This window comes from Microtus ochrogaster, unplaced genomic scaffold (assembly GCF_000317375.1).
Source record: "Microtus ochrogaster isolate Prairie Vole_2 unplaced genomic scaffold, MicOch1.0 UNK190, whole genome shotgun sequence".
NCBI classification, from domain to species: Eukaryota; Metazoa; Chordata; class Mammalia; order Rodentia; family Cricetidae; genus Microtus; species Microtus ochrogaster.
Genome location: NW_004949288.1, coordinates 111,262 through 124,947, shown reverse-complemented (window position 1 = coordinate 124,947; position 13,686 = coordinate 111,262). Strand labels below are relative to the sequence as shown.

General features: G+C 41.3%; 1 protein-coding gene across 1 annotated transcript; it reads left to right on the top strand.

Moving 5' to 3' along the window:
• Positions 1 to 4,597, top strand: LOC101985522 (zinc finger X-linked protein ZXDB; the record flags this gene model as incomplete). Its single annotated transcript, XM_005372121.3, has 1 exon — positions 1 to 4,597. A coding segment is annotated over one exon (1,752 nt), but the record flags the coding sequence as incomplete, so codon positions are not given.
• Positions 4,598 to 13,686: the final 9,089 nt, after the last annotated feature.

Genomic DNA, 13,686 nt, shown 5'->3' with positions numbered 1-13,686 from the left:
CCCGACCTCCTGCTGGCCGAGCCGGCGGAACCCGCGCCCGCGCTGGCGCCTCCGGAGGAGGAGGCCGAGGCCCCGGCCGCCGCCCAGAGCCCCCGCGGGCCTCTCGGCCCGGGCCAGGGCCAGGGCCAGGGCTCGGGCCCGGGTGTGCTGCTCTACCTGTGCCCGGAGGCGCAGTGCGGCCAGACCTTCGCCAAGAAGCACCAGCTGAAGGTGCACCTGCTGACGCACAGCAGCAGCCAGGGCCAGCGGCCCTTCAAGTGCCCCCTGGGCGGCTGCGGCTGGACCTTCACCACCTCCTACAAGCTCAAGAGGCACCTGCAGTCGCACGACAAGCTGCGGCCATTCGGCTGCCCGGTGGAGGGCTGCGGCAAGAGCTTCACCACCGTGTACAACCTCAAGGCGCACATGAAGGGGCACGAGCAGGAGAACTCCTTCAAGTGCGAGGTGTGCGAGGAGAGCTTCCCCACGCAGGCCAAGCTCAGCAGCCACCAGCGCAGCCACTTCGAGCCCGAGCGGCCTTACCAGTGCGCCTTCTCCGGCTGCAAGAAGACCTTCATTACCGTGAGTGCCCTGTTCTCTCACAACCGCGCCCATTTCAGGGAACAGGAACTCTTCGCCTGCTCCTTCCCCGGCTGCAGCAAGCAGTACGACAAGGCTTGCCGCCTCAAGATTCACCTGCGGAGCCACACGGGAGAGCGGCCTTTCCTTTGCGACTTTGACGGCTGTGGCTGGAACTTCACCAGCATGTCCAAACTCCTGCGACACAAGAGGAAGCACGAAGACGACCGCAGGTTCACCTGTCCCGTGGAGGGCTGCGGCAAGTCCTTCACCAGGGCCGAACACCTCAAGGGCCACAGCATCACCCACCTGGGCACGAAGCCCTTCGTGTGCCCCGTCGAAGGCTGCTGTGCCAGGTTCTCTGCCCGCAGCAGCCTCTACATCCACTCCAAGAAGCACTTGCAGGACGTGGGCACCTGGAAGAACCGATGCCCGGTCTCCACCTGCAACAAACTCTTCACGTCCAAGCACAGCATGAAGACCCACATGGCCAAGAGGCACAACCTCAGCCAGGACCTCTTGGGCCAGCTCGAAGCCGCCAACTCTCTCACGCCCAGCAGTGAACTGGCCAGCCAGGGGCAGAGCGATCTCAGCAGCCCCGAGCTGGTGTCTCTCTTCTCGGATGTGCCCGGCCACAGTTCTGCCGCGGCGCTGGACACGGCCCTGGTCAACTCTGGCATCTTGACTATCGACGTGGCCTCTGTCAACTCCACTCTCGCAGGAGGTCTCCCTGCCGAGAACAGTAACCATTCCTTAGGGCCAGCGGCGGACCCCCGGGCCCTGAGGGCCCCCAGTGACCTTCCCCAGGGACTGGATACCTCTCTCTTCTTCGGAACCTCGGTGGCCGCTTATCAGCAGAGCCCCTTAGACATGGACGATGTCCCCGGGGGAAGCGTGGGGGGGCTCTTTGGCTCCCTGGCCCTGAAAAACTCAAGCCTGGAGCCCCAGGCTTTGACACCCAGCAATAAGTTAACCGTGGACACGGAAGCTCTGACTCCCTCCAGCACGCTTTGTGAAAACAGTGTCTTGGAACTGCTGACCCCTGCCAAAGCCGACTGGAACGTGCATCCCGACTCTGACTTCTTTGCGCACGAGGAAGAGACCCAGTTTGGATTCTCCAACCCAATGGGAAGCCACGGTTCTCAGAAAGAAACAGATCTCATCACGGTGACTGGCACCCCGTTTTTGGTATGAACCTACTCTGCCCTGCCTGCCCAGCCCTGCCCTGCCCAGCCCTGCCCTGCCCTGCCCTGCCCTGTCGTGCCCTGCGGTGCGGCTCACTTTTATCACACTCTGGTCTGAGGACGTTCTGGAAGGAGTGCTTCTGTGCAGTCGTTTCTTGCTGCTTTGCAGAGGAACGCGTCTGTGGACTACAAATTTAGAGATTTACATTCTCATCCTGGGCCTGGAACTCATGAGTTCTGTGACCCTCAGCAAATCTCCCAACTTAGCTGAGCCTTACTTCATTATTTATAAAAGTATCATTTTGTGTACATTGTTTCTATTTCCTTTTCTTTGTATTTCTTTGATGTAATTTTTAGGGTGTTTTTTAGTGGTTACCTTTGATTCTAATGTGATGAAAAGGGCTATGATCCCTTTGAACATTAAATGGTCAGTGCTAGGTGAACTGGTGTTTTTAAGTTTTAATATAAATAATACCTCATTTTCACAACATCCATAATAGCCGTAGAATGTAAAAATACAGAGTATTATTTGGTTCTTTGTCAGTTTTCTTGTGTTGCCTAGAAATTGGAAGTTTTATTTTCTTTTTTGAAAAATGTCAGGGTTTTGCTATATTATAAGCATAGCTTAAAACATCGCCTAGTTACCATTGAAAAAGTGGCCTTATATTAGTGATTTCGTCTTGCTGAGCCTTACTTTCCGAGCTTTATAGTCGTGAAAATGCACATTGTTCTCATGGATTTGAATCAGTTTTATGCTTGGGATTGTTACTGGGGGGGGGCGGATCTCATGTTTTCACTTTTGTCAGTCTTCAGTTTTCTTCTCCCCCTATTTCACCTCTTAAAGTCTTAGACAACAAAAGTTAACAAAAAGTTAACAAATGTTTATGTCATAGTTTTGCAACCAGTAAAAGTTTATGAGCATTAAGCAAACATGGGAATTTGTTCCTTCCACAGATGGTGGAGGACTTTCTCTACAGTGTTCTTAGTTAACATTGGTCACAGTTCCATTTGTCCAGTTCTAGTGTCTGCTCTGAATCAATGCCAGCTCTCAGCCTGGTTCTACTAGTCTAATAAAATTGGAGAATGGACCAGAAGGAGATGTTCATTTCTCTATCCGGGGCCCTCATTCCTAGCCCTCTCTGGAATGGCAAGCTTGCTGTGCATTCTGAAATACTGTCAATTTTAACACGACTGTAGCATTCTATAATTTATATAGGAATTTAATATCTAATATATTGATTGTTATAATCGTGATGAGAAAGCGTGACCTTCAACTGATAGTAAACCTTTCCTGGCCTATGACAGATGGAGTTCACTTAGTAACTATTATTTGTGTTTCAAATAAGAGGACATATTTCTACCTCTCCCATTCTGCTCTCTTGAGTTCCATTGTCATTTTGTTTAGGAGCAATTCTTTTATTCCTCCTAAGTAAATACTTCTACCCTTATGCTGTTCTGCTTCACTCCTTACTGTCATCCTTGCTATATGCACCAGTGTGTGCCATGCTCCTACCTTTTTCTCTAATTCGACACTTACTTTGGTCACCTTTTTCTTACATGATCTAATTTTCATCACAATAATTTCTGCAGCCAGTGTGTGCACTGAGAAGGTATTTCTGAATCCAGATTGCAAGTGTGTCTACAGGAGTCAGGTGATAATGGGTTTCTTTCTTTCTGGAAAGTCTAATGACAAGGACCTCTCTAAATTTGTTCACCGTGTTTTCTACTAGCAAATAGCCATTGTGAAATACTCCAATTCAATACTGTTTCATGAGACCACTTGAGGAAAACAGTTTTACAGTACCTTGGTAATATATAATTTGCCACTTTGAAATGCATTATGTATTTTCTTTATAATTTTTAAATTGGTTGAACCATTTGAGTGAAAAGGTAAAAAGTATACATTGCTTTGTAATTTAAAGAAGTATTCAGAATTTTAGTGTGCCCAAGCATCAAGAATATTATTCCCTTAGCACTTTGAAAAGACTGTAAAGACTATTTTAGAAATGCATTTTCATGACTTAAAACAAACATTTCTCATCTTATTTGGAAGGACTGCAAAGGCCTGAGGTAAACACACACTTCATAAGCATTTAAGATATATAACCATAAAGATATTTTAAAGTGTCATTTAAATTCTTTTACATTTCTTCACTTAAAGACTATAATATTCTTACCTATGGTCTGTAGAATTTCCAAAGGATAAATTTTAATTTCTCGATGATAAGAATCATGTTATTATTATGCTTTCTCAGCCTGATGGTGGAATGACTGGAATTGCAGTCAGAAATGTGACTGCAAACATAATGGCTGTACTTCTGTTCTTAACATAAATTTGACATTTTAAAAATGATGAGTCATGAGTTAATCTCCTTTGCCTTTTGTGTTTTTTATCCTTTCTTGATTAATTAAAACTTGCCAATTAATTGTGTTAATAACCATGTCTTATAGGAAGGTTGTTTTCAAAGGGTCCTGTTGAATGATTTGATCATATAAAATATGTTAAGCTTGATATGTTGCCATGTATTTCATTATAATATTAAATAATTCAAAGTCTTGAGTAGTAGAAATAAAATTTGATAGATTGTCAGGTCATCTTTCAGAAAATGCTTCATAATTTCATCTAGAAAAGAAAAGGACTTAGTATAACAGTATATTTAGAATATTATCTCTCTGGAGCAATTCATAATCCTTTAGTATTAAACATATACACATGAGTATATAATAATGCAAAAACATAACATATGTACCTCACTCAAAATATGCCATAATTGAAATGTAAAACTGGATTAAATTGTATATGTATATTGCTTTTGAAAAGTACAGGATTTTTTCCTTCCACTTTTGTTTTTCGAGACAGGCTTTCTCTGTAGCTTTGGAGCCTGTCCTGGAACTAGCTCTTGTAGACCAGGCTGGCCTCAAACTCACAGATATCTGCCTGTCTCTGCCTCCCAAGTGCTGGGATTAAAAGTGTACACCACCACTGCCCGGCTCCTGTCACTTTCTTCTTTTTAAGGGAGAAAGAATTCGCTTTTGCTCACAGTTCCATAGTATTATCCACCATACTGGAGAAGTTAAGCAGCAAAAACTTGAGGGATCTGATCACAGCACATATGTAATCAGGAACAGAGAACAAGGAATGAGTGAGGGCTTACTCATGAGTTCTCCACTTCCACAGTTCAAGATCCTCTTCTCAGGGATTGGTATCCCCACCCAAAATTAAGATGGAACTTCTACATCAGTTAAGCCAATCAACACAATCCCCCAAAGGATCCCAGAGCCCATCCTCCTGGTGATCCTATATTCTGTCAAGTTGAGTGCCAGTACTTACCATTACAGGATGGCATTCCACAAAGGTTGGGGATAAAAGATGTTATGCCCGTGCTGCTTTCTGATGTACAGCGTTCTCATGGATATTGAGAACTTGTTATTATTATCCTCATTTTACAACTGAAAAAATATGAAATGCTAAGAAGTTTATGGGATTTTCATAACTTGGTTAGGTTTGTTATAGTTGCAAAATGCTTCCAGAATCCAATCTGATGATGGTTCTAAGCACAATACATTATTGTGGTGTTATGGTTGGTAGAGACCTAGAAATGTTAGTTTCTTCGAATCTGATTTTATGTACAGGAATAGAGTGTTTATTTGATTGTAAATTACCCCTGAAATTGTTCTAAAACTATTTGCAATCATGGATATAGATGGCCTATAACAATATTTCAAAACTTTCCAGATCTGTTCAGTGATCCAGAAAGCTATTTTAAGAATACACATCCTAGCCGGGCGGTGGTGGCGCACGCCTTTAATCCCAGCACTCGGGAGGCAGAGGCAGGCGGATCTCTGTGAGTTCGCAGCCAGCCTGGTCTACAAGAGCTAGTTCCAGGACAGGCACCAAAAACTACAGAGAAACCCTGTCTCGAAAAAATCAAAAAAAAAAAGAATACACATCCTAGCCCTTAAAAGCATAAAATATTCTTATTTGTATGGAAAACTAAGACTAAGGCTGATGAGTATTTTAATGCCCATGAGATAGCTGGGATTATCTACTATGAATATCTTATAGAGTAAACAAACATGTAATTATTTTCCTCAAGCCACCATCATTTTTCAGTGTAAATTTTGTATTACAATTATATATAATTCAATTTTCAAATTACTAATTTTATTTTTGAGATTATAATTATATAATTTTTTCTTTATGATGAATTTAACTCTGTGAAACTGTGATTCTTTGCCTGTCTAAAACACGTGATGGTCTAATAGTGAGCTGAATGGCCAATAGCAAGGCAGGAGAAAGGACAGGCAGTAGTGGCAGGCACAGTATAAATAGGAGAAATCTGGGAAGGAGAAGCAAGAAAACAAGGAGAAGAGGATGTCAGGGGTCAATTACACCGCCAGCCAGAGAGTAAGAGGAAAAGTAAGATACACAGAAGTAAGAAAAGGAAAAAAACCAGAGGGATAATTTAAGTTAAGAAAAGCTGATTAGAAACAAGCCATGCTAAGATTGGGCATTTATAAAAAAAGAATAAGACTCTGTGGTGATTTATTTGGGAGCTGGGTGGTGGGCCTCCCAAAAAACCCAAAAGAGTAAAGACAGCTTAAGAGTAAAAAAAAAAAATCAATAAAACTCCTTGTTCTCCATTTTTTATTGGATTATTTGTTCTTTTGATGACCAATTTCTTGAGTTCTTTGTATATTTTGAGATTAGACCTCTGTCTGATGTGGAGTTAGTGAAGATCTTTTCCCATTCTGTAGGCTGTCGTTTTGTCTTGTTGACCATGTCCTTTGCTTTATAGAAGCTTTTCAGTCTCAGGAGGTCCCATTTATTAATTGTTTCTCTCAGTGTCTGTGCTGCTGGGGTTATATTTAGGAAGTATTTCCCTGTGCCAATGTGTACAAGTGTACTTTCCACTTTTCTGTAAGGTTCAGTGTGGCTGGCTTTATGTTGAGGTCTTTGATCCATTTGGACTTGAGTTTTGTGCATGGTGATAGATATGGGTCTATTTTCATTCTTCTACATGTTGATATCAAGTTATGCCAGCACCATTTGTTAAATATGCTTTCTCTTTTCTGTTTGATACTTTTTGCTTCTTTGTCAAAAATCAGGTGTTTGAAGGTGTGTGGATTAATATCTAGGTCCTTACACAATGGAGTACTACACAGCAGAAAAAAATAATGACATCCTCAATTTTTCAGGCAAATGGATGGAGCTAGAAAACATCATTTTGAGTGTGGTAACCCAGATCCAGAAAGACAATTATCACATGTACTCACACATAAGTGGTTTTTAAAAGAAAACCAGCCCACAAATTACAATCTCAGAGAACCTAGACAACAATGAGGACCCCAAGAGAGACATGCATAGATCTAATCTACATGGGAAGGAGAAAAAGACAAAATCTCCTGAGTAAATTGGGAGCATGGGGACCTTGGGAGAGGGTTGAAGGGAAGGGGAGAGGTAGGGAGAGGAGTAGAGAAAAATGTAGAGCTCAATAAAAATAAAAAATGAAAACCCTCTTTTCGGGTTACAGCCCCATTTTTGAATGGGTCATTTGGGTTTTGTTTATTCTTTTGTTTTTATTTTTGACTCTATAGTTTTAAGTAAAGATAAAATAATTCCTAGAGTCCTCATCAAACAACCTTGGTATTATTTGCCTCTTGACTTCTTCTGTACAGACCCCTCATCTGGAACCCTCTTCCTATTTTTTCATTTTTCACCTTATGTGAACGCAATAACAATTTAAACTTGGAATCCTATTGTATATTTCAGCAGCATAATGAAAAAGCAAAAGCACTAACCCCTGGTGTCATTTACTCAAGAGTGGGCCTGCTTTGTTCAGTAGAATTCTAATCTCTCCTCTGATCTGATCTCTCAAATAAAGGTCATTCTTTCTGTTAAACAGCACAGCGAATGTGCTATTGAAAAGGAATGATGAAATTTTGTCCAAATCAGTCTTTTACAAGGATCTCACCGGGGGGGGGAGGAGTTAGTTTGAAGCCCTATTTACTCCATATAATAAACAAAGCAATAATAAAATATTATCAATCTCTACCTACATGTTGCTTCAATATTTTTCTTGGGGGGGTACATTGTTTCAAATGCATTGCTGTTTTTAGAAATGTTCTTAGATCTAGCCACCACATCTTATGAAGATGTATCTTAGCCTGAGACAAGGGTATGAATGGGTCACAAAATAAAAATAGGGAATATTATCATATGCTAAAGCTGTACATTCAGCTGAGATTGTAAGGGCATATAGTAATATAAAGTCCAAAGTATTTAAGATTGGTGACAATGGTTTTTGTAGAGGGCTGTTAATTTTGATCAGGTTGAATACATGGTATGTAAACAGAATGAGCACATAGTTATAAATGATCTCACATCACATTATTAACTTGATTACAGGCAAGGTGAAAGTTTGACTTGTAAAGGCAAGCTTCAAACAGCATTTCTCAGAAAAACCATTCCCGTGTTTCAAGTTGGGAGTGAAAGGTATAATACTAAGAATATAGGAAACCAGTGAAATATGAGTCATATCTGAATTTGGGGGAAAGATCAGACATTCATATACTGAACATTTCACAGTAAGTATTTTCAGACATTAAATTAATGTTTTAGAGGAAGAATAGGGGTAGAAAATTTATCTATAAATAGAAAAAAGTTGGTGTGTTCTGCCCAAGGAGGAAACACAAAGATCACAAAAGTGGAATTCACTGCACAAACTTTGATAAAGCAACACAAATGCTGTAGTTCATTTCTTGTTGTTGTTGTTGTTGTTTGTGGTTTTTTTATTAGTTTGCTTTTTATTCTTTGGGGGCCCACCACCAAACTCTCAAATAAATACACAGACACTTATTCTTCCTTATGAAAGCCAGGCCTTAGCTTGGCTTGTTTTTAGCCAGGTTTTCTAACTTAAATTATCCCATTTCTCTACTATATTTTTACCTCTGAGCTTTTACCTTTCTTTTTTATTATTATTGAAAAAATTTCCGCCTCCTCCCCCTCCCATTTCCCTCCCCTACCCCCACTCCTCTCCCCTTGCCCCCACTCCTCTCCCCCTCCCTCTCCAGTCCTAAGAGCAGTCAAGGTTTCCTGCCCTGTGGGAAGTCCAAGGTCCTCCCCACTTCATCCAAGTATAGGAAGATGAGCATCCAAACAGGTTAGGTTCCCACAAAGTCAGTTCATGTATTAGGATCGAAACCTAGTGCCATTGTCCTTGGCTTCTCATCAGCCTTCATTGTCTGCCATGTTCAGAGAGTCCGGTTTTATCCCATGCTTTTTCAGTCACAGTCCAGCTGGCCTTAGTGAGCTCCCAATAGATCAGCCCCACTGTCTCAGTGGGTGGGTGCACCCCTCACGGTCCTGACTTCCTTGCTCATGTTTTCTCTCCTTCGCTCCACATTTGGACCTGGGGAGCTCAGTCCGGTGCTTCAATGTGGGTCTCTGTCTCTATCTCCATCCATTGACAGATGAAGGTCCTATGGTGATATGCAAGATATTCATCAGTATGGCTATAGGATAGGGTCATTTCAGGTTCCCTATCCTCAGTTGCCCAAGGTACTAGCTGGGGACATCTCCCTGGACACCTGGGAGCCCCTCTGGAGTCAAGTCTCTTGCCAACCCTAAGATGGCTCCCTTAATTAGGATATATACTTCCCTGATCCCATATCCACCCTTCCTTTATCCCAACCGTCCCATTCCACCAAGCTTCCCCCCATCCTCCCCTTCTCACTTTTCTCTCCCCATTTCCCCTTACCCCGATCCCACCCCATCCCCAAGTTCCCAATTTTTGCCCTGCAATCTTGTCTACTTCCAATATCCAATAGGATAACTATATGTTTTTCTTTGGGTTCACCTTCTTATTTAGCTTCTCTAGGATCACAAATTATACCTTTTTTATTCAATATATCTTTCTTTTCTTCTTACTCTGTGAGGCTGAATGACTGATGCCTGATTCCTCCTCTCCTCCTTTTCTCACTCCTCCCTCTTCTTTTTCTCCTTCTATTCTCTCTGCCAGGCAGACCCACTTATTTCTTGTTCCTGCCCTGCTATTGGCCACTCAGCTCTTTATTATACCAATCAGTGTTTCAGGCAGGCAAAGTAATGCAGCTTTACAGAGTGAAACAAATGCATCATAAAAGAATGCAACACATGCTTGCATCATTAAAGAAACATTCCACAGTATAAATGAATGTAACACATCTTAAACTAATATTTCACAACAAAATGCAAAACTTATATTTGGTGGATGCTGGATATTAGGGCTAGACTGACTGTATGAACCCAAATTCTGCAGGAGTATGAAGACAAATGAGATTAAAGAGGACTTTATTTTGGAGGTGCTTTAAAACCAGTGAAGATAATCTGAAAAGAGAAATCAAAATATGAATGTATCATAAGATTAATACGGCAAATACAAATAATGGATATTTGAAGGGGGAATGATATGAAAATTATTTGGGAGTATATGAATACTATTATAAAAGATTTAAATATAATGGTGGTAAGAAAAGAAAGATAAAGAAGAGACAGTTATTTCCAAAATGAAGAAACAAATATAACTTGGTGATCTAATAGAGTGTTTAGGGTAGAATCTTGAGTTCTCATTATCTCCAGCAAATTATGCTTTGTCACTGACTACCAATCCCTGATATGCCAGTTAGAGACAAGTAGTAGTAGTAAAAGTAATAGAGAGAAGAGATTTATTTACTGTCTTCAAATTGGGAAGAAAAGAACAGGAACAAATAAGTGGGTCCAGTGATGCCCCAAGTCCATCATGAAGATACTAACATTGTCTTTAATTTTAAAGATTTGTTTTGATTATTTTTAGTTGTGTGTGTCTATGTGTATGTGAATGTAGTATCCTCAGATGCCAAAGGCAACAGATCCCTCTTGGAACTGGAGGTACAGGCTGTGTTGAGCTGTCCAATGTAGGTGACTGGAGCTAAATTTGGGTCCTCTGCAATAGTAGTAGGTGCTATTCATCTCTGGGCCATCTCTCCTAGGTTTAAATAGATGTATTGGAGCAAAACCTTAAAAATATAGCATCCCAGATCAAGTTGTGGTTTAGTTGATTATTGTCTCAGTTCTGGCCCTACAAAGTTCCCCCAAGAACTCTTTACCATGTGAGGGGATTGATATGATCCCTGCAAGTTGATTGTTTATCCATGGTGTAGCTTTTCCTTATGGATAATTACTATCATCTTTGGTAAAGTGGGGCAGAGGATCCTGTTCTATGGAGTTTTATGCTTCCAGGAATCCAAGGTGATTACAGGGTCAGGACAATGATTTGCCTTCAAAGTGTAGGAGCAAGAAAAAAGGATGCAGAGTGTCAAACTTTAATTTTTGCTTTTAGTTACCTATGGATCCAAGTGTTACTCCATAATTTTTAAAGCAGGGTTAGCTTCTAAGTGCCTATTTTAGTGACTTATTCAATATATTGAAGAATATGTTCAGAAGGAAAAGGGAAGGTGGAAAATGACTAAAGTTTTCTTGGAAACCATAAAAGCTGTCTCATTAATATAAATAAGAAAGTTATATATGAGACCTTTTTCAGAATATGTGTAAGATGATAGTTTAGAACACACTTACTTCATTGGGATGATGAGTTACAGCCTAAATAAACTATATTATTATTGGCTGTTTTTTATTCTTGGTTCTTTTACTCTTTGTGTGGTCCACAACCTGCTTCCAGATAAATCACACATGGAATCTTTCTCTTACTTATAAATGCCCACCCTTAGCTCGGATTGTTTTTAGCCAGCTTTTCTTAAAATATCTTGTCTATCTTTGGCCTCTGGGCATATAACTTGCATTACTTCTTACTCTGTGGCTTGCTGTCTGTGTAGCTGGCTGGCTGGCCCTTTGGTGTTCTCCTTTCCTTGTTTTATCTTGCTACTTCTATCCTCCTAAAAGATTTTTTCTTCTATTTATTCTCTCTGCCTGCCAGCTTTTACTAATATTTCTCTTGCCTTGCTATTGGCTGTTCAGTTCTTTATTAGACCAATCAGGTATTTTAGACAGGCAAAGTAATAGAGCTTCACAGAGTTAAACAAATACAACATAAAAGAATGCAACACATCTTTGCATAATTAAAAAATATTCCATAGCATAAAAGTAACACATATTAAAATAATATTTTCCCTTTTTCTCTAAAAACAGTTATCAAGTAAAAATCATATTTATTATATTCACTCCATTTGTATTTAGCAAATTTGGAGAAAATGCTCCATTATCTATCTTATCTTAGTGAGTCCAAAGTTTTATACCTAACTTATTATCACAGCTAAGAAAAACTGAAATTCTAATTACTTAGTCTTTAACTCCATCAAAGACACCAGGAGGAATTAATATTACCTAACAACAAAGATATCTTGCTTCCTGGACAGTCACCCAAAGTTCCTCTGCAATGCTGGGGCATCCATCTTTAGCCTACAGGCCTAGAATATCTGACAAACTTTTCAGTGAAGCAGGAAATTTAAAGTACTTTCCTGCCTTATCTTGGAAAAGTTTTTCAGATGCTCTCTTCTGTGTCCTGAAGAATGTCTGGTGTTGCAGGAGGTCCTCCCTATCCTCCAGCCTATAGCCGATGAGATACCAGCCCGTTGGGGCGTGGTCTCTCTCCATTTAAAAAAGCAGCTACTTCCCTCTCCTCTCTCTCTCCACTTCCTGCTCCACTGGCGACTAGACTCCCTTCCTGGTTGCATAGAGGGCTGTTGTCTGGGACAGTGATCTGTAAGTTTTTTCCCCTTCAAATAAATACCACCCTATTAATCATAATTCCAAATTGGTGTGGCATTGTTTGTGACTTACACCTTCAGTTGGCACCCAATGTTTGGTGTTAGGACCTCTCCTTTCCCTGCTCGGCTGCCTGCCGTGAGTTCGGCTTGGCGCGAGCCTCCCTTCCTCAGCTGCGGCCTGTGCCTTGCGGCGGCGGCGGCCTTGTGGCCTGTGTCTTGTGCGGCCTGTGCCTTGCAGCAGCGGTGGCCTTGTGGCCTGTGTCTTGTGCGTGGAGCCAGCAGCTTAATATAAATCATCATGCACTGGCTTTTCTTGCTGCAGTTCTTTATATTTTCCCTTTAGACACCTCAGATTGACTTCCAGTCCCCACGAACCCTATCGTCTGCCTCCCCACATGGATTTAAACTCCACAGGCCTGCGTAGTCTCCGCCCGTGTGGTTTGCTCTTTTCTGAGTCGTTTTTAAATCTCCCTTGCAAGCACAGCTCTTAAGTGGTGCGAACCAGAGCACTCGGTTGCCTGTTGCTGAAAGCTGCACCCCTCAGGGTGACTCTGTCACGTGGAGGCATAAGCGGCTTCCAGGTTGCTCTTCTCTACCCCTGGATTCTGGGTTTCTGGTTCCATCTCTGGAATTGATTTAATTACATTTACTTTGTTGAGAAACTTGCATTTTCCAGTTTTTAACATCTACTTAAGGCACTGAAACAGGACCCAGTTTTCATCGCGACTCAGCAACAGCGCCACCTGCTGGGTAATAGGTAATATGGCAGTTTTAGTTTCTAACGCAAATTTTACTGCTTTGTTTTCACTAATACAATGGATTAGTAAATTTATATTTACTAATACAATGGATTATGTCATACAAGGTTTATATGATTATGGGGAAACCTTAATTTGCTTGTTACTAGGTTTCAGTTTTCTTTTCCATATTCTATCATTAAGGAAAAATATGGCACTCCTAACAACGATAGAATCTTTACGAACTAATAATGAACTAATTGACAGGATTAAAATTATTGAAAATCAGAGGTTATCTGAACAGTGAATACTATGACAGACAAAATTGACTCCATATCCAAGGGTATTAGAAAGTTATGTAAAAGGGTTCAGGCTGTTGAATTTGACCTTCAGACTTTATCACAAAGTTTTGATAAGGTAACAGACAGAATGTACCTCCAAGATGGGAATCTACATGATATACA